The sequence below is a fragment of the Falco peregrinus genome, chromosome 13, assembly GCF_023634155.1.
Source record: "Falco peregrinus isolate bFalPer1 chromosome 13, bFalPer1.pri, whole genome shotgun sequence".
Classification (NCBI taxonomy): Eukaryota; Metazoa; Chordata; class Aves; order Falconiformes; family Falconidae; genus Falco; species Falco peregrinus.
The window spans coordinates 13,238,827-13,264,536 of NC_073733.1; the positions used below are offsets into that span (position 1 = coordinate 13,238,827).

At 56.9% G+C, this 25,710-nt stretch overlaps 3 protein-coding genes across 3 annotated transcripts; 2 read left to right on the forward strand and 1 right to left on the reverse strand.

Annotated features, from left to right (window-relative positions):
- The first annotated feature begins 2,611 nt into the window (after nucleotides 1–2,611).
- GLA (galactosidase alpha) lies at nucleotides 2,612–8,632 on the forward strand. The gene is made up of 7 exons (XM_055817718.1): nucleotides 2,612–2,803; nucleotides 3,156–3,330; nucleotides 3,563–3,740; nucleotides 5,172–5,263; nucleotides 6,171–6,332; nucleotides 6,935–7,132; nucleotides 7,343–8,632. Exons 1-7 carry the CDS (start codon nucleotides 2,637–2,639, stop codon nucleotides 7,604–7,606), a joined length of 1,236 nt encoding a protein of 411 aa, XP_055673693.1. The 5' UTR covers nucleotides 2,612–2,636; the 3' UTR covers nucleotides 7,607–8,632.
- Nucleotides 8,633–9,984: 1,352 nt separating this feature from the next.
- On the reverse strand, nucleotides 9,985–13,531 carry RPL36A (ribosomal protein L36a). The gene is made up of 6 exons (XM_055818234.1): nucleotides 13,474–13,531; nucleotides 12,644–13,002; nucleotides 12,223–12,328; nucleotides 11,967–12,034; nucleotides 10,138–10,260; nucleotides 9,985–10,054 (listed from the first exon to the last, which is right to left on the reverse strand). The coding sequence occupies exons 1-6, from the start codon at nucleotides 13,529–13,531 to the stop codon at nucleotides 10,034–10,036; spliced, it is 735 nt and encodes a 244-aa protein (XP_055674209.1). The 3' UTR covers nucleotides 9,985–10,033.
- Nucleotides 13,175–25,625, forward strand: BTK (Bruton tyrosine kinase). Its single transcript, XM_055817715.1, has 19 exons — nucleotides 13,175–13,323; nucleotides 16,400–16,581; nucleotides 16,724–16,822; nucleotides 17,051–17,119; nucleotides 17,687–17,768; nucleotides 19,346–19,474; nucleotides 19,580–19,647; nucleotides 20,190–20,371; nucleotides 20,687–20,749; nucleotides 21,019–21,073; nucleotides 21,400–21,482; nucleotides 21,590–21,717; nucleotides 21,868–21,942; nucleotides 22,872–23,043; nucleotides 23,312–23,528; nucleotides 24,164–24,228; nucleotides 24,711–24,829; nucleotides 24,977–25,134; nucleotides 25,264–25,625. Exons 2-19 carry the CDS (start codon nucleotides 16,441–16,443, stop codon nucleotides 25,333–25,335), a joined length of 1,977 nt encoding a protein of 658 aa, XP_055673690.1. The 5' UTR covers nucleotides 13,175–13,323; nucleotides 16,400–16,440; the 3' UTR covers nucleotides 25,336–25,625.
- The last annotated feature ends 85 nt before the right edge of the window (nucleotides 25,626–25,710 follow it).

Here is a 25,710-nt window from a genome sequence, read left to right on the forward strand (position 1 = left end):
TCTGCCAAGCACAGAGGGCCTGATCCTGCTGGAGCTGAGCTGTGCTGCTGCGCATGGTGGCACTGGGGCACCAAACCTTCCCTTCCTCCCCCTCTCCCTCACCAGAGCCTCCTGCATGCACCCACAGCCTGGAGCTGCCTTGGGGCAACACCAGCTGCCGGAGGTTGAGCAAACCACCCTGTCTGGATGGACCAATGCCTGCAGGAGAGCATGTCCCATGCTGCTCGGGACATCAGCTTCGGGGCCAGGTGAGCTCTATGCAGCAAGAACAGGTGACAGCTTTTGTGGGGCTCTGAATACCCAGTGCCCTTCACATGTTGCCCGGGCACAGATTTTTTGTTAAATATCAAGCTCCAAAGTCAGAAAGCCAGTCCTGAGCGGGCCAGGGCTGGTCCTTAAAGATGGGGAAACCAAGGCACAGGGAAAGTGACAGGAGCTGGACTGGCAGCATGCCCTGCTGCGATCCAGTCAAGCCATGGTGCACAGGGCCCTCGCAGGACTGCAGTCCTGCTACAGCCGGCCCCATGGGGCAGGATCCTTCCACCCCAGGGAAGGTGCATGTGCAGGGCACTCAGGCAGTGTGGCAGTGCCAGCACCCCAACCCTCAGCACAGCTCTGCCAGCACTGCCTGCGGACAGAGGAGCCCCAGGAGCCCAAAGGCACTTTGGCCCCCAGTGTGTCCCTGTGATCTAAGCTGCAGCATCACCCCACAGCCCACCTCTGCCCGCTCAGAGGGGCTTCACTGTACTCTGCCAAACCCCACACCCCCACGGCCACATCCACCCCCCCTGGCAACACTATGGGACCAGCCTGCACCACCCAGGGGAAGCCGACCAGCACGTGCAGGCCACAGGGCACCTCACAAGTTCCCCAGCCCAAGGGATGTGGGTGCCAGGTGTCGCAAGGGCAGGCAGGACACCTGGCAAGGGGCAGTAACAGAGGGCTGGAGCCCAGACACAAGCAGGGATCAGCCCTGCAGTGCTCCCAAGCCCTGGGAATACGGGATAACTGCCCAGCTCTGGGCTGTGGTTTTGAACAAGAAAAAAACAAAGCGATGAGGTTTTCCAGCTCCCAAAGCGGCTTGTTTTGTCCGACTTTGAGAAGCCTCTGCGCTTCAGCCCCTCAAGGGCCAGGGGGAGGACCCCGGCACTGAAACAAGGAACAATTATCAAACCACAGGCTCTGAAGAGCTTTTGTTCCCTGGATGCACCAGAGCAGGGATCGGAGGACACCTAGCGAGATGCCTTTGATGGACATGCACGCGAGCAGCGCCCAGAGAGCCCAACACCATGGCAGCCCTGGCCCGGCAGTGGTCCCATCCTGCTCCCCCCCTGCTGCAGTGGGGCCCACGATGAGAGCTCCAGTGGAGCTGCAGGGGCTGGCCCAGCCCTGGGGGAGATGCACAGTGGAGAAGAATTGGCTCCTCATTCCCTGTTTCCTACTGTTCTCATGGCTGCCTTGGCAGGGAAAGCCTCCAGCCTCCCTGACAGGCCGCACACGCTGCCAGTGCCGGTACCTCCAGCAGGGTGAGGCCCAGCCATGCTCACAGCTGTGAGTCCTGCAAAGGCAGAGATGAAATCTGGGGCTCACCTCAGAGATGCTGACTGGGATGCAGGTGCCCTTTACAGCTCTCTGGGTGCTGCTGACACCCCCATTGCCCATTCCCAGAGGTTCTTGTTTCAACCCCCAGTCAAGCTGATTTTACTGGTGCAAACAGGGCAATGCCTGGTGACTATGACTTATTCTTGTGGCTGAACTTGTTTGAAAAGAGACCACAGTCTTTCAGCGCAAAAATCTGGATGAGCACAGGCACCCCAGGCAGCGATGCGCTGGATCAAGCCCCTCAGGGATCCCCACAAGCGGGCAGAGCAGCAGCCAACAGCCCGGCCATACCCGATGCTCCGTATCACCTATTGCCAGTGCTGGATCCAACCCCAGGCTTCACGGATCCTCGGATCCCTGCCAGAGGAGAGCCAGGCTCTGCAGAGACCCCATTCCCCTACCCCACCTCCCAACCCACAGCCCTGTAAAACACCCCGAGCTCACGGCAGTGGCCCTGCCAGCTCCCCAGCACGGCGGCTGGCACCCGAGGGCCCTGTGCTCCGAACACCTCAGAGGGGTGCAGGGACCCCCGGGGCAGGGTGAGAGGGTAGCGGCGACAGAGGAGGAAGGCGAACAGGGGGACGAAGCTGCCCCAGGGCGGGAGGTGCCTCCAGAGGGTTCGTTACGGAGCTGCTCGCGGCAGGTTCTGAGGCAGGTCCCAGGCCAAGCCCCAGGCCCGGGGGGCAAATTCCTTCCACAGGGCCCTGCGCTCGCACGGGCGGCGGTGACACCGCACACGGCCGACGCGCCGGCAGCCTCGGTCAGCGCAGCCGCCCAGCACCCCTCGGGGCCGCGGCGCTGCAGCCGGGCCGCAGCCGGGCCGCGACACTGACAGGCAACCCCGCCCCGCCCCGCCCCGCCCCGCCCCGCCCCGCCCCGCCCCGCCCCGCCCCGCCCCGCCCCGATCACATGACCATCCCGCACATGACCGGCAGGGGGCGGGCAGCAGTGCGCCTCGCTCCCCAGGATTGGCGCAGCCGTGGCTCACGCCGCGCGGCGATTGGCCGCTTGGACAGTCCGTCGTCGCGGCGGCCATGGCGGCGGTGCGGGGGGCGCTCCGCTGTGCTCTGGCGGCGGCGGTGCTGGCGGCGGCGCTGGCGCTGGACAACGGGCTGGCGCGGACGCCGCCGATGGGCTGGCTGCACTGGGAGCGCTTCCTCTGCGCCACCGACTGCGCCACCGACCCGCACCGCTGCGTCAGGTACCGCCGGCGGCCGGCCCCGGTGCCCCGCGGCCCGGCCCCGGGAGCGGGATGGGGAGCTCCGGCCCCAGGGGAGCCCAGCGGTCGGCACTGGGGGGGTGAGGGCCGGGGACGGCCGGCCCGGCGCGGTGCTCTGCGGCCCTGTGCGCTGGCAGCTGGCGCGCCCTCCCCGCGGCAGGGCGGAGAGCCAGGCTGGGCCCCGGGCGGGCCTTCCCTGCGCTCCGCCGTCGCTGGCGTGCCCACGGCCGGGCCGGGCCCTCGGCAGGAGCCGCAGGGCTGCCGTGTCGGTGCTGGCAATCGGGCAGCCACGTTCTCCGCTTTCTTTCTGGTGGTGCTGCCTCCCCGTGCCCAGCGAACGGCTCTTCGTGGAGATGGCCGATGTGATGGCTGCCGAGGGCTGGAGGGACGCAGGCTACGAGTTCGTCTGTATTGACGACTGCTGGATGGCCCCGACGCGGGATGAGCATGACAGGCTCCAGGCTGACCCAAAACGGTTCCCCAGTGGCATCCGCAAGCTGGCTGACTACGTGAGTGCCACCCACAGTGGTGTAGGGCAGTGATGGCAGCTGGGGACCCGACCTGCAGCCGTGTTGGGAGCAGGGATGGAGAGGGAAGGCTGAGTGGGGAACAGCTGCGTAGCTGCTGAGCTAAGGCCCTGCCTGCCAGAGTAGGGTTTTGCTTCCCTTGTCATCCCAGTGCTACCTCTTCCTGCCCCACAGCCGCCCCGTCCCCAGTTCTCTTTTCTGTCTGCACATACAGGTCCACTCCAAGGGACTGAAGCTGGGAATCTACAGCGATGTGGGGAACAAGACGTGTGCTGGCTTCCCTGGCAGTTATAACCACTATGACCTGGATGCCCAGACATTTGCCTCCTGGGGTGTGGACTTGCTGAAGTTTGACGGCTGCAACTCTGGCTCACTGGAGCTGCTGGCAGAAGGTAGGTATGGGCTTGAGGCAATACTGTGCCACAGGGAGGGAACATTCTGCAGGCAGCAGCAATTCTAGGCCCAGGGTGGGCTCCAGGGAGTTGTTTCTCCCTGAGCATACTCATTTAAGGGATTTGCTTGGAAAAGAAAGTATGAGACTCAGTTTGCAAGCCCAGAGTGGCGAGTGTTTTTTACCTGTTCAGCTTCCTGGAACTTTCACTGCTTTGCACAGCTTGAAAAAGCAGCTTTCTCACACCAGAGACCACATCACAGTGAGCATGGAAACAGCAGCAGTGTACTCTGGGAGCTCTCTATGCAGACTGCTGCCTCAGCTCTTAACGCAGCAGAAGCTTTGCCCTTCTGCGGTGCCTTTACTGGAGACCTCAATGCATTTCACACACTTAACACTTAATCCCTTTGCTGAGGCCATGTCAGCGTGGATTAGCTTGAAGCTAGAACAGCCTGTGTCAGTCATAAAAATAGCAGTTATCAGGGCTTTTAACGGAAAAAAAAAAATATGAAGGGAATGCTGGCATGAAAAGCCTACTGGGGTTTTCATTTTAAAGCATGCCAGTGTAAATCCCGGTTCAGAAGTTATTTGCACGCAGGTTGGCAAGTCAGCAGCTGAAAGCTCAGTAGTTTACTGTGCTGAGGGAGCTTGGCTACAGACTCTGCAAGCACAACCAAATCCCAGCAGCACAGGAGCAAATCTGCAGAAAGAACGATGCAAGTCAGAAGGCACTTTTCTCTTGACTGAGCTCTTGCTGCTGGCGCAGTCAGCACCATGGTGTTTGGCAGCAGGGATCCGGCATGCAGTCCTGGCCCTGTCTGGCAGGAAGAACCTGCCCAAGTGACAATCCCATCGAAGCCAGTTAGTGGGGCACATGCCAGCTGCTGCAGCCAGGAGCACAGCTCAGCACTGTAAGTGACAGCGGAGCTGGAAGCTCTTGTTGGATCATATGTGTAACCCAGATGCAATCCAGTTGTAGTGAAGCAGTTCCAGGGGAGAGAGTAAACTTTTTGTTCCCTCCCTGCTGATTAAAAGGGACTTAACAGAGCTGTCGGGCAGCTGTTGTCCCAGCAGCTTGATAGATAACTTGTAAGCTTGATAAACTTGTATTTCCAGGTATCCAGAGGAAAAAATGCCATACAGCAAAACCATAGCCTCTTCCTACAGCTGTATGTACAAAGAAATCAGCAGTCTCAGAGCAATAAGCCTGCACATGACCTGTAGCAAAGCTGTGAAGAAGCTCACCTGTCCTTGGGAAGCAGGAAACTGGCTGCAGACTATAAGCTCCCCTGTCCTCCCTGTGGTGGTTCAGCCACTGTAATATGTTCAGCCTTGTCTTTGCAAGAGTTGAACTGAAACCTGAACTTGTGACATGGGACTGGTTCCTCTGTTTGATCAAGGAGATTGTGTAACCTCTGTCCTCTTCTTTTAGGTTACAGGCACATGTCTGTGGCCCTGAACAAGACTGGAAGGAGCATTGTGTACTCCTGTGAGTGGCCTTTCTACTTGAGACCCATGCAGCAGGTAAGGAGTGTTTCTCGAGGCTTATCCTGGGGCTGAAAGTGGGAAGAACAGAAAAGCATTAAGACTGCAAAACAGCCTCCTGAGAAACTTGGTGCTTTCTGGTCTGACAGAGAACAAGACTATAAGCTGGAGGAAAACCACCTTTTCCTTTAGGGCCCTGAAGTATACCTGAGGTGACTCTGCTGAAAAGAATTCAGTAGGATCCTGCAGCATGAAGGCACAGCCCAGCTGGAGCATGCCAAAGAACACAGCAGCATCCTTCTGCTTTGTCTCCAAGGAACCCAAGCAACAAAACATGGGCAATACAGACACATAGCTAGCGGATAGTTCGGTGTTATTCCTCCTGGACACAGTGCTGCAGACTCAGCTTTACCGTCACCTCTAGGGACTAGGAGAGAGACTTTAGGACAGCCTATTTAATAGGAATCGCCCACATTGTTTACCAACAGATTTCTGCCTGCCAGGGTCTGTGGCAGACATGTTGCTCTCCACCCAGAGCTGGCTTCCCCTGTGCCACCACGACAGGATGGTGCCATTCTCTCCCACTGGGAGTTAAATGCATTAGTCACCAAAGGGTGTAAACCCAAGAAATGGCAGTAATTACTGGGATGTCACAGTTTAATCCCTCTGGCCCAGTCACACCTTCAGTAAAATAGCACTCAAAGGAATTTTCTAACAAAGCTAGGTGGCCACAGCTGTTCTTCCAAGGGAAGCAATAGTGTTGTCTGAAGCTTGGCAGACCAAAGTTATTTGGCACAAGGCATTCTAGGATCATCCAGGTAGCTGGTGATGGACAATTGTTATTATAGTTCTCCCCTAGATTATTCCCAATCCAATCTAGCCATGTGTACGGTCCTGTTCTTGTACAGCAAGGCTCTCTGGCTAATCACACTCATTGTTTTGGCAGCCCAATTACACGGAGATCAAACAGTACTGCAATCACTGGAGGAACTTTTTTGATGTCTATGATTCCTGGAGCAGTATCAAGAGTATTTTGGACTGGACAGCACTTCACCAGGGCAGCATTGTGAAGATAGCTGGGCCAGGGGGCTGGAATGATCCTGACATGGCAAGTAGAGCAATGCTCACTTCCCTTGTGGCACCAGCAAAAAATCCTTTTGTCAGCTGTAGGCTGAGAAGTATGGGAAGGGAGAGAATCATGGGCAAAACATTGAGAGCAAGGGCTCTGACAGGGCCTGAGGATGAGGAACTTGGTGAGAAGGTCCCTGGCTGGAAAGGGGAAGAACTGCAGCTACAGACAGTACCAAGGAAGCGCTGTCTCTGTGTACTGCAGCCTCTACAAGCAGTGCCAGTGCAGAATACAGCCGTGAAGGTGGGAGGCGGTCCGCAAAGTGCTGGTCTCCCACTAGAGGGAAAACCCCTGGGTGCCGACATTGTAAGGAGTGACTAGCTGCATCGAAAAGCAGATTCTTAAATGCTGCCTAGCATCCTCGTTAGGGATCCTTCTTTACCTCCACCAGTGGTTCATCCTAAATTGCCACACTAGTCATGCCTTGCCTTTCCCAACCAGCTGGTCCTCCTCCTGGTGCTCAGTCTATCTAACTAGTCCCCAGATAAGGGTCCCACCCTCAGCATCCTGTCATTTATTAGTGTGGCCCAGTTTCTCTTTGGCTGGCAGTGTTACTGGGCATTTTTGTTTTCTTGTCACAGCTGGTGATTGGAAACTTTGGGCTGAGCTGGGACCAGGCGGTGACTCAGATGGCAATGTGGGCTATTATGGCAGCTCCCCTCTTCATGTCTAACGACCTGCGACACATTAGTCCTGAGGCCAAGTGGCTGCTCCAGAACAAAGAGGTTATCGCCATCAACCAGGATCCACTGGGCAAGCAGGGATACCAAATCACCAAGGTATGGCAGGACCCAGCTGGGGGTGCAGTGTGGGGTGCAGGCAGCCAGCCCCCTCAGAAAGGGGGCACTACATGGGGTGTAGAGGGGAGTGCTCAGGGTTTGGGAACAGCCCAGCGAGCCTACTTGTTCCTGAAGCTGTCTTTAACAGGCATGAAGAGCATCAGTTCTGCCTCCCCTAACATAAGCCCCGGGTTTATTTTCTCTTGGCAGGACAAGAACTTTGAGCTGTGGGAGCGGCCACTGTCTGGCCAAGCCTACGCTGTGGCAGTGCTGAACCACCAGGAAATTGGGGGACCCCAGAACTTCACCTTCTCCCTCGCCTTCCTCGGCAATGGGCTGGCGTGCAACCCAGCGTGCTCTGTCCAGCAGATCCTGCCAGCCAGCAGGGACTGGGGGGTTTACAGCTGGGTCTCCTCCTTGAGCGTGGAGGTGAACCCAACAGGCACCGTGCTGCTGAAAGTAGTGGCTCTATAGGAAGCACAAATTCAGTCTTTTCATAAGCCTCGGACTCTGTCTAAACTTCTTGTGACAAGAAGCCTGTCTCCTTCCTCCATGCAGGGTCTTTGTTCTTTCCTCAGGCATTCACTAATCAAGTACTTCTAGGTGGATTTTGAACCTTTAGCCTGATGTGACAAATAGGCATCACTGTCACCAAGAGATAACAGGGAAAGGGGTGCTGCTTCTCTTCTGTTTACCCTTTCTCTGGCATCTCTCCTAACTCCTCCTTCAAGGGGCTATAAGGGCCCCAGCTGGGCAGCACCACCTGTTAACATGCACTGCCACTGCCAGTCAAGGAAATGCAAAGGATACATGCAGCATCTTACAGCTCTCCTGGAGCATTTCAGGGACAATAGGGAAATACATCCTGGCTGCCTTGCTCTTGCTTTTCCAGGCTGGGGCACACAGTCCCAAGAACAAGAAAAGCTGCTCCTACCCTGCTGAAGAAACCCAACACTCCTCAGAACGCAAACTGGGGCACACAGTGCATGAGCAAGAAAAGCTGCTTGTACCCTGCTGAAGAAATGATGTTCTCACAGCATGGACATCTACATCTACCTTCTGACAACTCAGGGACTGGCCTAAATCACTGCACTTCTTAGCAACTGCTTCCTTGACAACTGCCTGCACAGTATAAATGTGATTAAGTATCGTGCCTTAGGACTTGGCTTTTGAAGGTGTCTCCTTACCCCAAGAGTCTTCCTCTCATCAGTGGCTGTCACTTCCCTTTAGATGACAATTCCCTGCCTACCCTTCATGAGACCGCTGGGATCCTATTCCTCAGTGAGCCGCCTTCCAGAAATACCAGTGTGCTTTTGCTTTCTGCTGCTGACAGCGGCCTTTGCATTAACAGGTCCTTCTGACACAGGAGATGGATACTAATCACTTATGTAACCATCACATACAAGTATGTCCCCTTTTGCCTCCTACACAATCAGGGCATCTTGATTTGTTCTTATCTCTGTGATTAAGCACTTTGATTAAAATGTCCCTTAACAAGGATGAGCTTTTTCTTAGTTCCACTCTACAGGAGTACAGCATGGTATCTGAAATCAGGTTTTAGAAAACAGGCCAGTCTGTTCCAGTCACTAAGTTCCTGTGAAATTTGTCATAATTACAAGCAGTGCCCAGTAAAGTTGCCAGGATGCAGCTATGCTGTCCATCTCACGGGCAGAGGTCAAGGCCACTGCTGCCAACAGCTTAAGCAGCAGGAGTTTGAAAACACCAGTCACATCAGCCAGTACTGAATAAGCAAAAATACAAACTGTGTTGCAGTTTGGTAACTGAGCACTCTGTTCCTATGAAGATGTGAAGAGGCATTTCTCCATCCTCCAGCTCTACGTTCACTAAAAGAAAGAACTCTGCATTGCATTCCCAGCATCTGCTGCCAGGGGATTCACCAGCAGCACGCTGCCACCTGTGGCTGATCCAGTCAGAGCCCAGTGTAGGCTGTCCTGTAACCCACCGTGCTCTTGGTAGCTGCCTATCAGTCAGGGCTCATTTGAAACTTCCGTGCTGTGTAGGAGCTTTTAGGGAAAATTCTAAGAGGTGCCAACAGCAGCCAGCCACAGGACAGTGGACATGCAACAGCATGCAGCTGGTGTGAAGCTGTCCCTCTCCCTCTTTGAGCTACCATTACACTCACAGCCACAGTATGTAACCACTGCCCAATGGTGCAGGTGATGCTCCTTCCCATTAAGCCCCATACTAAACCCACTAGTTGCTCCAGGGGCTTTGCTGATGCATTGCCCCTTAGGGCAGCACAACTGTTTGTGAAGAGGGGCCTACAGCCAAGTGCAGGGGCTGTTGGGATTACTCTGGTCCCTACTGTGTTGAAACCCTTGCTGGGTGCAGAGAATCTTACCTCCTTCTCCTTTTGGGAAAGGGCAGGGAGAAGAAAAAGGCCTACTCTGGCAGCTCTGCTTCCCCCCCCCCCCCCCCTTCCCAATCATTACTTCATCTAGCAACTATTCAAATTCACCCTCATGTTCCTAAAATGGAACTGCTATAATAAAGACATTACCTGTTTTAAATGAAACAAGCTGCAGAAGTTCAGAGATGGCCCTTTCATGGAAGCTCATAAACAAGCCTGGAGCAAAGCAGCAGTACAACGCTCAGGCAGAGGAGCCACAGTGCAAAAATCCAGTAGAGCCTCAGGCTTTACATATATTCTAAAACACCCCTCCCTAACACAGCAAGGTGATCACAGCCATTGGCAGGGTTTCTTCAAAAGTCATCAGATTACAACTGATCACTTCCTAAGCAGCTTTGCAAGCAACAGCTTCCTGTTGGGTTGATGCATGTGCAAGTCCCACCCCACCAGCAAGAGAAGATATGCAAAAGTAAGCAACAGATCACTTCCAAATACTTTAATAAGGTCCGTAACAACAAGTAGGATGGAGCTTAGAACTGGATCACCTGGCCCTGGAAGAAGGAAAAGACAGAGCAAGTTTATTAACTGCTAAAATGTCACCACCCTTTCTCAGCCACACAGTATACAAACCTACCTTCCTCTTCTTGTCTCCTCCCAGTTCAAAGTGCTTGCACCTCTTAATCGCCAGCATCCTCTTGGACCTGCAGTTGGGCTCCACACACTCCAGTCTCAGCACAATCTTCTTTGTGGTCTTAGCCTGGGAGGAGAGAAGCAGAGTGTATCAATGAACAAAATGTCCACAAGCAAACAAATTGCTGCTCTTAAGAAAAGCCTGTTATCTGCACTCCTGAAGATCAGCTGCTTGCACTCAAAAGTGTAAAAAAAAATAATATTACCAACAGAGTTAGACCCCCTCCATTAAAAGCCAGAAGACACCTTAAGGACCCATGCGGGAGTATAGTGGGTCTGTACCATCACAATAAGGGACGCTGGCAAAAGCTTTTCAGTGCGGCAGGGCTGGTCCCCTGCAGAGATCAGCCATCCTGGAAGAAAGTCTGTGCCAGTTAATGCACCAAGGAACAGGCACTTCTGCAGCGTGGGAGGACGCTGACAGTGCTCAGCAGAAAGCCAGACCGAACAACCATCTGAAAGCAGCACAACTGATAAACTTTCCCCAGAAGGAACGGCAAAACAATGTACTGAATGCAGACCCACAGCTATGGACAAGTTCTATGAAGCCCAAAAGACTACAGAGGGAAGAAACCAAAGCTGTGAGGCTACTGTAGCAGCTGGACAGGGCTGTAACCACTAGTTGCAAGTCTTGGCCAATCATCCATATAGTGCTGACTGGGAAGAAAACAGAAATGGGGATGGCAATGGCATGGTGGAGAGTACCAAGCTGCAAGAGCACTACAGCTGCTTCGTGTACCCTGCTTGCAGAAGCATTTTCTGCAACATCTCCCCACTTCCTGGCAGAAACTCAGCTTGAAAAACTGCTGTACTGTTTTTTTATTCCTGCTGGAAGACTTCCTGAATGTCTCCAGCAGAACACCAGGGCTCTCCAGCAACAAGCCAAACAGCTCTAAGCATAACTAAACAGCTCACACCCATCGAGTTTTGCTTTTCTGCTGTAAACACCATAGATTTTGTCCTCACCCCCACTCCACCTCCTTGGCAGGAGATGCACAGAGGCACAGGGAAAACCTGCTGCAAGATTACAGTCCCAGGCACCCACACTGAAGAGGAAGGACGACAGCAGCAGGTTTCTGCAACTCATCTGTAACAGAATGCACTGATGCCCTTGCACTGCCGCTTTGAGACTCTGAGGAAAGGCCTTATGCAGCAGCTCTCCTTACGCAGCTGCTCTCATTTACTGGCTCAGCAATATGGATTTCCCTGGAGACAGCTGACTGCAAAAAAACAGTGTCATGTTCTGTGGTACCCCCAAGAGCTGCACACGCTTTGTTTTTACCATACCCTTGTCGGTGAAGGCAGCCTCGCTATGCAGAGTGCCTCACAAACCCAGCAAAATGTTTCAGTGAAAACTACTAACACTTTAAGAACATTAGGAAAGCAAGCAGCAGGCTCCTTTTCCCTTTGCTGTACTCTCCCCCTTGGGCAAGCCGTGAAGAAAACACTCCTTTCATCAAAAGTACTGCTTCCAATAATACCCCACTCCCCAGCAGCACCAACACTCCCTGCAGAACCTGCTCTGTAAACACATGCTACACTATTCCTACAAAAAAAAGGAGCACCTACATGAGACAGGAGCAGGAGGGAAGATGAGCAGATGTAGATAAGGAACATTATGCTCCCCAGACAGCACTACCAGCAAAGAGCTGCCATAACACAGCTTGAGCACAGGACCACCACAAGGCTGCAGGAGGCCGAAATATCCCTCTTCAGCTGGGCATGTAGATTGCCAAGAAAGTTTCAGGTCCTCCTGCCAGGAACAGCACTCACCTTCTTACGGAAGATAGGCTTTGTCTGGCCCCCATAGCCGCTTTGCTTCCTATCGTAGCGCCTCTTTCCTACAAGAAGAAATGGCTGTTTAGGCAACAACTCAGGACATGCTACAAGCACAACTGGCACTCCTACTAAACCCCAGCAGGCCTCAGGCTGCAGCTGCACAACCGATGAAGAGCAAACCCCTCTTCTCCCACAGCCACCACCCTAGCAGGCCTACCCAGGCCGTGCCCCAGAGCCCAGCCGTTCCTACCCTGGGCGTAGAGAGAGTCCTTCCCCTTCTTGTACTGGGTGACTTTGTGCGGCTGGTGCTTGCCGCATTTCTTGCAGTAGGTCCGACGTGTTTTCGGGACGTTGACCTGGAAGGGCAGGGAGAAACGAGTCAGCACGGCCAGGACCCACGTTGCAGCCCGCAGAGAGGCCGCCCAGGCCGCGCTCCTGGGGGCCCCTCGCCCCGGCGCTGCCGAGCACAACCCGACCGCTCTCCCCCTCCCCTCGGAGAGGCCCGGCGCCTCCGTCCCGGGCCTACGGCCCCCGCCGCCGCCCTAACCCCGCCTCGCCGCCGGCGAGCACCCACTGCAGCGGCCAGCAGCTCGGGCGGTCGGAGCGAGCCGCTGCCGGGGCGGATGGCGGCAGATAGAGCCAGCCCACAGCCAGCTGCCGCAGGCACTCACCATCTTGCCGCCCGCAGCCCGAAGAGAAGGGGCGCGCCGGAAAAGGAAGCAGAGGGGAGCGGGGAACCATAGAGAGGCGGGCGCAGGGAGGGCGAGCGGCCCGTCAGGCACGGGGCCTGCAGCGCCGCCTCCCGGTGGGAGGAGACGGGGGCGGGGGGCGCAGGGGGCTCGGGGGTGCGGGGTTTGCGGGGCGGGGGGCTGCGGAGGAGGGAAATGCTGGGCGTAGGGGCAGCGGGCCAGTGGCTGTGGGGGTGCCGAGGGGTGATGGGGCGGGGGTCCGTGGGGGGCGCAGGTGCGGGAGCGGGGCGCGGTGGCGGGCAGCCCGCGGGGCCATGGCGCTGCCCCCCGCTCGCCCGTAGCTCAGGCCCCGGTTCCGCGCTCCGCTCCCCGTGTCCCGGCCCCGCGGCCCCGGCGTGGTGTCCAGGCCCCCCGCGCGCTCCTTGCGGGACAGGCCCCGGCCCCGCATGGCTCCGGGAGGAAACGCAGCTGCTGCTTTTGACTCAGAACCCAGAAAAGGGGAACCGAAAGGGTGGGGTTGGCCGGCCCCGTCCTTCCTCCCTGCGTGGCCGTGGCCGCCCCGCTGTGCCTCCCGGCCTGGCCGCCACAGCCACCCTGACCCGCCGGCGGCGGGGCGCTCGGGGCGTGGGGCAGCGGGCGCGGCGGGACCCCGGCGGGGCTGGGTGAGTGCGGGGGGCGCGGGGGGGCCGTGGCCTGGCACCGTGTGGCGCAGGGCGAGGCGTGGCGGGGAGCACGAGGGCGGCCATGCCCTGGCTGCTGGTGCAGCCCCATGAGCGCTGCTGCGGGGTGGGGGGAGGCTGGTGGCCTCGCACCTCGGCTCGTCTCCTCGGCGGGGCCGGGGGCCGTGGCGCCTGCCGTGGCGGGAGCCATCGCGGGCGCAGGCCACGTGCTGCCGAGCTGCGCGTGAACCGAGCTGGGCAGGCTCCGCTTCTGTCCTGCAGCCTGGCCAGTGCTGTGCAGGCAGCGCCGGAGCGGGGGTGACGCAGCTGTTGCGGCGCCGGGGGCCATGGGGGTGCGGCACTGCAGAGCAGCTGGGTGGAGGGTGGGTGGCAGGGGCTGCAGGGGTGCAATGGAGTCAGGGTGATGCATGGGTGCCAGGGTGCCTTTGCTCCTCGCTCGTGCTTTTTGCAGGGGACGCTGCTGGGGTGTAGCTCTGGGTTTGTTCGCAAGTCTCTCCCATGCGAGAGATTCCCTTCTTTGTCCCTCCCACCCTTCATTTTTTACACCTCCCAGGCTGCACCTTGGGCTGTGGAGTTCGTAGTTCCCAGACACCCCGTTGCCCACTCGCCCTAAGCATGGCAGCCCCACTCCAGCCCCATCAAGCAGCGGTGGCAGGCAGGCTTAGCTCCTTTGCTGGGGACTGGCAGGGAACAGGGAGCCCGCTTGCAAAGGGGTGGCCCTGGGGCCATGGTAGGACACAGTGTCCAGTGGCATGGGGCCAGTGGTGGTGTCAGAGCACACTTGTCTGAGGTGTGATGGTGGCAGGAAGTCACGTTAGCTTCCACCCACCCACCCACTCATCACCTCTGCTGTCACAATGCGGCAGCGATGGCTGCCTGCGGGGGTGAGTCCCGCGGGGCACCCGCCACCCCAAAGGACAGACAAGGACCCAGCAGAGCCCGTGGCAGTGCCAGGGAGAGGGTGGCTGCACCATGCTGGGTATGGGGAGGCCGTGCTGGTGACTGGGCGGCTGTGCCGTACTAGGGCAGAACAATTTTCTGAGATATTGTCCTTTCCACTCTGGCGGCACTGTCCCTGAGAACACAGCAAGGATGTGTCCCATCTGCCTGGTACTGCTGGCAGTGACCCAGCTGCTGTAACTCAGTGTAAAGCTTCTGGGGACCTGGCACTGCAGCTGGCGTGGGCTGGAGCCCGGGGCCTCTCTGCTCAGCCCCTGTGGCTGTGCAGGGAGGATGTGTGATGGAAGCCCTCCTGTTCTTGGGACACAGGTTCGGCAGCCGTATTTTATAGCTAGGGAACCTGAGGCATGGAGCTACAGGGGAATGCTGAGGTTGCTGTGGGCTCACCCACCACCCTGCCAGCAGTCTGTCCTGTCCCCAGCAGGGACCCCAGTTCCTTTCTCCACAGGCCTGGATCACCCAGAGCAGGCTGCTATTTTTTCTAAAAGACTCTGAGAACCAATACTTTAAGTGGGTTTGGTTTGTTGTGGGGTTTTTGATTATTTTTTTTAAGCCATCCAAACAAGCTAGAAAGGCCTGAGCCATGAGAGCCACAAGGGGAGGGAAAGAAGGACCCTGGGAGGGGGGAACCCTGCTTGTCCCCAACCTCTTTGGCTATAGCCACTGCAGTGGGGCAGGGGCAGGATTGCAGCAGCAGGGTCTGGGCATCACCGGTAGATGGGGGGAGACCCCTGCTCCTGCCCTCAGGCTGGGTCATGCCCCGGAGAGAGGCACAGCAGGTGAGACTCCTGGCATCTTTGGTTCCCACCTGGTCCTTGTGGCTAGTGAGCCAATGCCAATGCCTGCCTCCGGCATGGGGGGAGCGGCTGGGCTGGGTAGCAGAGGGCTCAGCCCCTGGCTCTGGCCCACCTCTGAGCCTCCCCCAGAGGAGATGGGCTGTGGGCAGCAGGGGAGGGAAAGAACTTCTCTCAGGTTGGCCACCAAAGCTGTGTTTGTAGGAGCAAAAAGGGAACGAGGTGGAGGTGAAGGGGGAGCAGGGCATGTAGGCAGTCGGGGCAGGAGATGTGAAGGGGATCACAGTTAAGCAGCGGCTCTAAACAGCTCATCAGCTCCCGTTAGGTCCAGGCTGGAGTCAAGTATTGATTACAGCCCTCAGAGGAGGAGATGCCCACTGCTCCAGCCACGTGTCTCTTTGGGGTGCTGGAGCCATCTGAGTGTCGCAGTGCCTGGCTGCAGCATGGAGGGGCAGGGTGGATTTCCAGCTTGTTGAGGGCAGCGCAGTGGTGGGATGCAGGGCTCTCATCTGAGCCCTTTCTTGCCCTCACTGCCCCTGGAGAGGCTCAGGAGGAGAGCTTTGCTGAGGAGGGCTGGGGGAGGATTTAAACCCTCTGGTTGCTGGCTGGAGGCAGCCCTTCGAGCCCGGCCTCCAGCCAGCACTGCTCACAGGGGAGGAAAGGGGTTGAGCATCACCCTGCACTGCTGCAGGCTCTGTGGATGCAGAGGCGAAGCATGACTTTAGAGCTGCTCTGCTCTTGGCAGTGTGGCACTGCGACTGTTCGGGGCCAGGACCTACCCACAGCATTTTTCCCACTGGTCTCTGGTGGCCATCCCTTGCACGTTGCCAAGTCAGCAGGTCCCCAGCATGAAGCGCCTGCGGTGTGGCAGGAGGAAATGCCCCCCCCCCCCCCCCCCCCCCGCAACACGCACGCACGCATGATGTTGGAGGGGAGGAGGGAGCCTGCTGAGTGTAGCTGCTCAGGCTCTGCGCTCCTCCCCAGGGCTGCGCTTCTTGCAGCCTCCCCGGCTCCCTCCCTCTCCAGCCCTCTGTGTCTATCTGTCCAGCCGGGGCCCCTCCAGCATCCGGCTGGGTGGTGGCTTGGTCCACAGCCTGGTGCTGGAGAGGTGATGGGAAAGGGAGAGGTCCCATCGCAAATACCCCACACGGGCCTGCCAGCACACCTCTGCAGCTGATTCCCCCCGTGGAGGTCCCAGCATCCCCCAGCTGCCCCTCAGGCAGCGGGGAGATTGCCCCTGGGTGAGGTCCAGCAGTGGGCAGGTCTTTGGCTGAGCAGGTGCCGTGTCGGTGTTGTCCCCACAGCAACCCAGTGAGCACAGTTCGGAGGAGACTGGGAGGCCGACATGGCCAGCGTCATCCTGGAGAGCATCTTCTTGAAGCGCTCACAGCAGAAGAAGAAAACGTCTCCCCTCAACTTCAAGAAGCGTCTGTTCCTGTTGACAGAAAGCAAGCTGTCCTACTACGAGTATGACTTTGAGCGAGGGGTGAGTTGACGGCCACAGGGCCACAGCAGTGCCCATGGGTCGCCAGTTGTCCCTCACCAGCACCCAGCCCATGGAGCGGTTGGTTTGAGTCTCCCCAGGGCTCCCCCTTGGCAATCATTCAAACCAAATCCATCTCTTGCAGCGCCGGGGCAGTAAGAAGGGCTCAGTGGACATTGAGAAGATCACCTGCGTGGAAACGGTGGTACCTGAAAATAATCCTCCTCCTGAGCGGCAGGTCCTGGTGAGGAAGGTCCTGGGGTCCCTGCTTGTGTCCCCCTGTCCCCTCGTTGGGGAAGTAGGGAGAGTTACCCTGTCCTGGGGTGGTGGGAATTGGGACAGCCCTGCTTGGCACAGGGGGCTCTGCACCCACAGCCCTTGCTATACCCAAGGTCTAGCTTGATGCAGGGCAGGGGGATGCTAGCAGCCAAGCAGCAGGATGCCAGCCTCTATCTCTGCCTCTGTCTTCCAGAGGAAAGGAGAGGATTACAACAACATGGAGCAAATCTCAATCATCGAACGGTTCCCCTACCCCTTCCAGGTGAGTTCTCACTGCAACCCCTTTGCCAGTCCACTCTGCCCCCTTGCAGGGTACTGAGGGGAGGACCCCAAGAGGGACCTGGGGCCAAACAGCATCGCTGCCCCAGTGCCAGGTGTCACTCAGCTGTCTGGGGACATCCTGCTGCTGTCCACACTGCGTACTGCAGGCAGGTGAGCCTCTGTGAGCCCTGAGGAATTTGGCAGCTTTATTTAAGGGGGCTGTTTAGATAGAAACCTGTTTCTGGGCTCTGCCCTACCCCTTTTGGTCCCCTAGCCAGTGCTGGAGGGATGCTGCCTGCCCACTCAGCCCCCAGCCCAGCTGCCTGCCCCTGCTGGCACCCACTGTGGCCCCCGACACACTGAAAGTCAGAGAAGGAAGTGGAAAGTCTCGGGGGAGGGGGCTTATTTATAACCTCTCCGTCACAGTCCCACGAGCACCGTGTGGGACCAGCACACGTTGTCATGGCTTGTGCTCTGCACCGGCTGCTTGCGGTGGCCACGTGCCTCAGCTGCCCCTGTCCTCCCTGGGAGACCCCCAGCTGAGGCACTGAGGCGTGTGGTTCTGCAGGTGGTATATGATGAAGGGCCCCTCTACGTCTTCTCTCCAACGGAGGAGTTGCGCAAGCGCTGGATCCATCAGCTGAAGAGCGGTGAGTTTGGGGGCTCTGTGGCTGCTTTGGAAAGCAAGCACAAGCAACAAGCTGTGTGTGTGGCACAACCCAGAGCACTGGGTTTCCGAGGGCTAGCTATCTTGTGGTTACCTTATCCCATGTCTACGGAAGAGCAAGTGCTGATCAGAAACTTCTCCCGTGATGAGCAGACTTGTAAGGCCATGTCTCCACACACACGCTTCTTAACATCCCTGAGCTGACATCAGCCGTTCCTGCCTGGGGGAGATGGACATTCACCTCTGTCACCCTCTGACTTCTGCAGCACCACAGCCACCTTGGTTGAGGCTTCTCGCCCTCTCACAAGCCTGCTCCAAATCAGCCCAAGCAGGCTCAGAAGTTATTGAGGGCAAGAGGAAATAGCAGATGTGGCCACGCAGCTGTACTGGCATGCAAGGCGAGAGTAGAACCCCCAGTACTTTAGGGAGCATGGACAAAAAGCCTGCTGAAAGCCAGGGAGTGTCTTTCCTAGCCCAGCCCAAGCCTCGCTCAGCGCTGCTGAGCTAACGCTGAGCTGCGTGGGTGCTACCTCCTCGAGCTGAGAGTGTGTTGCAGCAGCGCTGCGCAGAGGGGCTGGGGTGCTTGCAGCTGGCTGAAATCTGCTGGAGCTGCCCGTCTGTGTCTCTTGGTGCGTGTGTATTTTTCTGTGGCTTTGTGCTGGTGGGGTGAGATTAGCTGCTCAAATTGACACAGGGAAGTTTGCCTGAGCAAGGCGGAAGCAAAGCAGGCTGATAACGGGGAAGTCAGTTATTTCACGAGAGCCCTGCTGCTGTGCCCCGGCAGGCAGCCAGTCCTCTGCCTGTTCCTCTGCTGTGGCAGCTGAAGCCAGCGGAAAATCCACAGGGAAAAGGGGAGAGAAAATTCTGGCCTTTTGCAGCGGGGATGCCCTCATCCTGCTCTACTAGCAGGTTGCTCTCTTGCAATCTGCAGAGCTGCTGTGGGACACCACCGTGCTGCAGGGGTGTGTAGGCACATCCAGTTGTCCCTCTAGCCTGAGGAGAAGTACAAGGAAGTTGGTTGGAGCGTGCCTAGCAAGGGAGCGGTGTCCCAGCAAGGGAAGTCTCTGAGCAGGCAGGGGATGGTAGTAGTGCCCTGCTCTCCCTGTGGACAAGCCAGGCACAGCACTGGCCTCCCTCCCTGCTTCTGAAAAAAAAAAGGGTTCAAAAGGACTGCGAACCGTGGGCCTCAGCAGCCTGGGGGATGCTGGATGTTTCATCTGGCATGAAGGCTGGTCACAGCAGGACCTGGCCCTCCAAGCATGCCTGTGTCCCTTTGCAGAGCTGCTGAAGAGCTTTGATCAAATCTGAGAGGAAAGCCCTGGCCCCTGCCCCAAGCTAGGGGGTTTGTGGCATGGGGTTTGCATAGCCACAGCACCGAAACATGAGTGATGAGCTGAGGGAAACCTGAGCAGCAGGGCGGCATGTGACTGTGTATCAGTAGCATGGCAGAGGGTGAAATGATTTAATGGGGCTGGTCATTGGCATTCAGGGAGCAGAGAGCCCTCTGCACCAGGCAGGGGGCCCAGCCCTGGGTCACACGCATCTCCCTTTCTCTGCCAGTGATCCGGTACAACAGTGACCTGGTACAGAAGTATCACCCCTGCTTCTGGATTGATGGCCAGTACCTGTGCTGCTCCCAGACAGCCAAGAATGCCATGGGCTGCCAGATCCTGGAGAGCAGGAACGGCAGTAAGAACTGGGCACCCTCCCCTTGCCCCAGCCCCAGCCCCTGGGGACCACCACAGCACAATGCCAGGGATCTTTTCTCACCTTAGTCCCTTTTCTGTTCTGAAGGTTTAAAAGTTGGGCGGTCTTATCGCAAGACAAAGAAGCCTCTTCCCCCCACTCCTGAGGAGGACCAGGTGGGGGTCTGCATCAGCATGTGGGTTTGCTCCAAGGTGTTTAAGGAAAGGTCTACCCACGAAAAGCCAACGCATTCAGTGACTGACAGGGCATTGCTCGGAGTTGTACAGGCCAGCGCTCTGCTCTGGAGAGGGATGTCAAGATAGTGCCTAAGGGAGAAGGAAGAACCAGGGGATGGAGCCCAAAGGCCTAGAGGAGAGTCAAATGATCTCACCCCTGAGGTTTCCCAGGAAGCTGGGGTGATAGCTGGGAGGATAGAGAAGCCCTGGTATAGGGTGGAGGAGTCACAGGTTAAGCCAAAAGGTAGAGAGAAAACTCTTATATTTTGTTAGGATGGGTCTCCATGGAGGAAATGTTGCAATAACAAGCACTGGAGGGGGAGGTTGGTCTCCTGGTGGAGACACACCGTGGGAGCTGAGATGAATGCTGCACTGACCTGGCCTGAGCTCACTGCCCTGCCAGGCCTGGGGAGGGTCTCACCTGGGAAACAGTGTGTCTGCCAGCCTCACCGTGTCCCATGCTTTCCCTCGCTCTGGGGAAGATGGTGATGAAGCCCCTGCCTCCTGAGCCAGCCCCCAGCACAGCAGGCGAGATGAAGAAGGTGGTGGCTCTCTATGACTACCTGCCGATGAATGCGCAGGACCTGCAGCTGCAGAAGGGCGAGGAGTACTTTATCCTGGAGGAAAGCCACCTGCCCTGGTGGAAAGCCCGTGACAAGAACGGGTAAGAGCTCCCACTGCCCGCAGCACTCGCCCTGCGATGGTGTCCTCTCCTGGTGCCAAGGCACTGGTGGGCAAACACCCCCCCAGCACCGCAGGGTTAGCACCAGCTGCCCACCTGCCTGCGGGCTCACGTGTGGGATGGCACATGAGAAGGGTGAGGGAGACTGAAGCAGGTTGTGGTATCAGCCCTCCCCAAGCATGAACCCAAATAGGACTGCACCAAGGTTTTTGAGCCTATTTCTACTCAGCCTTCTGGGACAGGTACCTGCTTTCCCCTTGACCTCCTCCATCAGTGTGTTCCCCTTGTCTCCTGCAGGAGGGAAGGATACATCCCCAGCAACTATGTCACTGAAACCAGCAACTCCCTGGAGATCTTTGAGTGAGTAAGAGAAGATGCAGGGATGTGGCAAGTTGTATTTGGTCAGAGACTTTTTAAATTCAGCCCTGTGAACCTATGCAGCCTGCAGGCCCAGCCTGGCTGAGTCACTCTCCCTCTTGCACACCCTTCAAGAGCCTCCAGCCTTGGCTCTTGACAAGCCATCCCTGCCCTTCTCCCTGCACTGCCTGGGCTGGCTGGGCCAGGGTCAGACCAGGCTGGGAACAGTGGTGGCTGTAGTGATCTCCCTGACGGCTGTGTCCCTGTTCCAGGTGGTACTCAAAGAATATCACTCGGAGTCAAGCGGAGCAACTGCTGAAACAGGAGGTAAGTGTTGGGTACCGAGGCTGCGTCCTTTCTACAAACCAACCCTCCGTGGGCTGCTGTCGTGTGTCTAGCATGGGACCAACCCTGGCTTGCGCCGGGAGGGGAATGTCACCCCAACAGCCCTAGGAACCATCTCTACTCCAACATGGCCTCCTCCTGGCAAGCACTTCAGCAGGTGGCCCCCCAAGGCAGGGGCTGGAAGTAGGACTCCTCTGACTTCTTGCACCCTCCCCAGCCACGCTGTGATCTTCAATCACTTTAAGTCTTGCCTGTTACAGTCACGCCTCCCCACAACCACCCCGTCCCCTCTCCCCTTTCTGTTGTAGGGTAAGGAAGGGGGCTTCATTGTCCGAGACTCTACCAGCAAGACAGGAAAGTACACGGTCTCTGTCTATGCCAAGTCCTCTGCGTAAGTGGGTCTAAGAACAGCTTGTTCCTACTTGAGAGGGTCCCTCCAGGCACCCCTCACACTGCCTGGCCTTCCATGCCACTGACACCCATGTACTGTCTCTCCAGAGACCCCCAAGGCACAATCCGCCATTACGTTGTATGCTGCACCCCCCAGAATCAGTATTACCTGGCAGAAAAGCACCTGTTCAACACCATCCCGGAGCTCATCACGTACCATCAGCACAACTCTGCCGGTCAGTATTTGGGGGACAGGGTGAGGCCAGAAGTGCTTTCACTGACACAACAGTATCCTCACCTTCTTGCACTGAAGGCCGGAGGCTTGTGCTCTCTGCTGGAACATGGCAGTTAAGTGTGGTGTGACAATATACCTTTTTGTGCTTCAGGGCTTATATCCAGATTGAAGTACCCTGTGTCTCAACATCAGAAAAGCGCTCCTTCCACAGCTGGCCTTGGCTATGGTAAGCTGGGCTACCTCATGGTTCCCTTGTTGCAGGGCCCACCTCTACCCGCAGTGACTTTCCAGGGCTGGAATCCTGCCTGTCCCGTGGCAGCAGGGCTCACAGCCTTCCTAGGAGTCACTGCCTGACACTCGCTGGTCCTCTGCTGACAGTACTGACCAAGAGATGCCACAAGCTAACTTTGCTTTCCATCCCCTGGAGGAACAGGTCTCAGATTGTGTGGATTTTTTAGGATGGTTTTTCAGGGAGCACACACTCCTGAGCTCTTGGGTGTCTGTCATGGTTTCAGCTGGGATAGAGTTAATTTTCTTCCTAGTAGCTGGTACAGCGCTGCATTTTGGATTTAGTATGAGAATAACGTTGATAGCACACTGATGGTTTAGTTGTGGCCAAGTAGTGCTTACTCTAAATCAAGGACTTTTCAGTTTTCCGTGTTCTGCCAGTGAGGAGGTGCACCAGAAGCCAGGAGGGAACACAGCCAGGACAGCTGTGGGATATTCCATACCATAGGATGTCATGCTCAGTATATAAACTGGGGGGAGCTGGCTGGGAGGTGCCGATCGCTGCTTGGGGGCTGGCTGGGTGTGGGTCAGCAGGTGGTGAGCAACTGTATTGTGAACCACCCATTTTTCTTGAGTTTTCATCTCTTTTTTCTTATCTCCCTTTTCATTACACTTACTATGAGTAGTAATAGTATATTTCACTTTATTCCAATTATTAAACAGTTCTTAGCTCAACCCACAGGTGTTACCTTTTTCTGATTCTCCTCCCCATCCCACTGGGGTGTGGGGGACAGGGAGTGAGCGAGCGGCTGTGGTACTTAGGTGCTGACTGGGGTTAAACCATGGCAGCTTGCTAGATCTGATGACTGGGAGCACCCTGTAGGGTGGTCACCTGCACCCACGTTACACTCACACTCTTTTTCCTAGGGTCGTGGGAGATTGACCCGAAGGATCTGACGTTCCTGAAGGAACTGGGTACAGGACAGTTTGGCGTGGTGAAGTACGGGAAATGGAGAGGCCAGTATGATGTTGCTATCAAGATGATCAGGGAGGGCTCCATGTCAGAGGATGAGTTTATCGACGAAGCCAAAGTCATGATGTAAGTTGCGTGCAGCCTGCAAGTCAGTGCTGGATATGCCTTGCCAGAATGGCTGCACTCCTGGGTGGTGTGGAGGGACTCCCAGGCAGCCTCATACTGCAAAATTCATCCAAGAACCTACTGCCTTTGTGCTGATTGCCAGTGAGCTTTTCCACCATCAGCTGAGCTAGGAGTACCTTCCTTTCCCACGTTCTCTTTATTCACAGATGCTTCTTTTGCTGCTTGACCTTCTAGATGCTCAGAATTGCCTTTCTTGTCCCCCACACAGGAATCTCTCTCATGAGAAGCTGGTGCAGCTCTATGGGGTCTGCACCAAGCAGCGTCCCATCTTCATCATCACCGAGTACATGGCCAACGGCTGCCTCCTGAACTTTTTGAGGGAAACTCGGCGGCGGTTCCAGCCTGCTGAACTGCTGGAGATGTGCAAGGATGTCTGTGAAGCTATGGAGTACCTGGAATCCAAGCAGTTCCTGCACCGAGACCTGGTAGGGCTGTGGCTGAAGGACACATCTCCAGCTCTGCAACAGCCACAGCATGTCCTAGACAGGGTCCAGCTAGTTCATCAACATGAGGAGAGGCAGCTCTGCAGCCTTTTCTGCAGAACGTCCCTTTAAGCTTCCCTGCCCGCCTGAGCACAGTGGTGTGTTCTGAAATCACTCCTCTGCAGCAAGTTAGCAGAGGCTGCAAAAGGGGCAGGACTAGGTAGTTTTCCAGGGGATGGGAAATGCATTTGCAGCTAGGGGAGTGTTTGTGTTAGGCAGCACAGGCAGCATCGCTGTCTCAGATGTGAAAAGGGACCTCTTGACTCCCATGAAAAGCTGAGCCTGTGGTTTGTCAGGCCTTGGGCTGGTATTGCCAGCTTGCAGTCCTGCCAAGTGCTGTACTTGTTCAGGCAAAATCCCACCAGGGAAGTGGCCCTTCTGTAGATAAGCAGGATGCCTGGAGGCCTCTCGCTATCTTTGCTGAGCACTTTGCAGGTTGCCCCAGTCCAGGTGAACTTTTGGGACAAAGTGAGGCAAAGTGTTAAGCAGGTGGGGGCAAGATGAAGTTCCAGATGGTACAGGGGGATGGGAGAGGCAGGAACAGGTAGGAGTGACTGCCTCCATATCTCCATCCACAGGCTGCTCGCAACTGTTTGGTGAACAACGAAGGAATTGTGAAAGTATCAGATTTTGGCCTTTCCAGGTCTGGTAGATCCATCTGTGTCACCTTCTGGTCTCAAGCCCCCATCTCCTCCTTCAGTCTCTTCTATACCTCAGTCTTTCTCCTCACCATCCTCCAGCTCTGCTTCATATTCTACTGTCTTTCCACTTTATCTGTCTGACTCAACCTTCTGCTTCTCCACTTTCTACCATCCCTTTCTTACTCCCCCCATCCCTTTTCTCCCCTCTCTGCTTTTTCTTTCCCCCCACCTCTAGTCTCCTGGCTGCAGCTTTCTCTCCACATCCCCTTTTTGCTATGCTTCTGTGTCACCCTACCCTTTCCCTAGTCCCGACTGACATACACTTGTTTGCAAAGGGACATTTCTGCCTGTTGAAACCCATGCAGAGTGCAACCTCTGATCGCTCCGAGAGCTGTCGATATTCCTTTTGGGCTGGGTTGGTTGCATGGAGGAGTGAAATGCAAAATCCAGGAACAGGCACCCTGATCCATTTATTGTGCTGCAGGTATGTTCTAGATGACGAATACACCAGCTCCATGGGGTCAAAGTTTCCTGTGCGGTGGTCTCCCCCTGAAGTGCTTCTGTACAGCAAGTTCAGCAGCAAGTCTGATGTCTGGGCCTTTGGTAAGAGCACAGCATTAATGGCTTGGAGGTCAGAGAACAGGGGGCGGGGGGGGGGTTGGAGGGGCAGCAACAGCCAGCTCCTCTGCAAACCAGCTTCAGGCACAGGCGCTCCCGTGCCATTAACTGTCCCTGCCATTCCTGTAACAGGCGTTCTGATGTGGGAAGTTTACTCTCTGGGAAAGATGCCTTACGAGAGGTTTAATAACAGTGAGACAACAGAGCACGTCATCCAAGGCCTGCGCCTCTACCGGCCGCAGCAGGCCTCGGAGCGGGTCTATGCCGTCATGTACAGCTGCTGGCACGAGGTAAGTTGTTCTCACCCTTGGTGGCCACCGCGGCTGCCCAGGGGGGTGCCAACATGGCCCTGCGGCTCCCCTGGGGAGCGGTGGGGTGGCCGGCAGGCTCCAGCTGGGCTCTCCCTTCCCGCACGGCAGAAGCCTGAGGAGCGCCCGACCTTCACCGCGCTGCTGGGCAGCATCCTGGACATCACAGACGAGGAGCCCTGACCCCGGGCCGGCTCAGCCCGGCCTGCTGACCCCCGCCTGGTGCCGGTGGCTGGTACTACCGGGCCGGCGCTGCCGCACCACCTGCCGGGACGGACCTGCGCACCGGACGGCACCTCAGAACCACTGTCATGGACACAGCACACACACCCCCACCCCGCGAGCAGGGGCCTGCGGGGCCCTCACGGCTGCCACCGCGGCCCGTGTCACCGGCAGGGCCCCTCACGGCCAGGGACAGAGGCGGGGCCGCTGTCCCACCCAGGCCCGCGCACAATAAACGGTTCTAAGGCGCACCCCTCCCTGCGTGCCGCCCCGCCCTGGCCACGCCCTGGCCCCGCCACGCCCTGGCTTGGCTCCGCCCCGCCCTGGCTCGGCCCC

Excerpts from the sequence above, each read along its gene's own strand:
- RPL36A (XM_055818234.1), bottom strand. The coding sequence starts at position 13,531 with ATGGCTCCCGCCACGGCAGGCGCCACGGCCCCCGGCCCCGCCGAGGAG. Across the intron at positions 13,003-13,473 it reads CGCCGAGGAGACGAGCCGAG|CTACGGGCGAGCGGGGGGCA; the intron begins GTGCGAGGCCAC and ends CCGGGGCCTGAG. Across the intron at positions 10,055-10,137 it reads GAGGAGACAAGAAGAGGAAG|GGCCAGGTGATCCAGTTCTA; the intron begins GTAGGTTTGTAT and ends TCCTTCTTCCAG.
- GLA (XM_055817718.1), top strand. The coding sequence starts at position 2,637 with ATGGCGGCGGTGCGGGGGGCGCTCCGCTGTGCTCTGGCGGCGGCGGTG. Across the intron at positions 3,331-3,562 it reads TCCGCAAGCTGGCTGACTAC|GTCCACTCCAAGGGACTGAA; the intron begins GTGAGTGCCACC and ends CTGCACATACAG. Across the intron at positions 3,741-5,171 it reads ACTGGAGCTGCTGGCAGAAG|GTTACAGGCACATGTCTGTG; the intron begins GTAGGTATGGGC and ends CTCTTCTTTTAG.
- BTK (XM_055817715.1), top strand. The coding sequence starts at position 16,441 with ATGGCCAGCGTCATCCTGGAGAGCATCTTCTTGAAGCGCTCACAGCAG. Across the intron at positions 19,475-19,579 it reads CCTGGAGAGCAGGAACGGCA|GTTTAAAAGTTGGGCGGTCT; the intron begins GTAAGAACTGGG and ends TCTGTTCTGAAG. Across the intron at positions 23,044-23,311 it reads GACGAAGCCAAAGTCATGAT|GAATCTCTCTCATGAGAAGC; the intron begins GTAAGTTGCGTG and ends TCCCCCACACAG.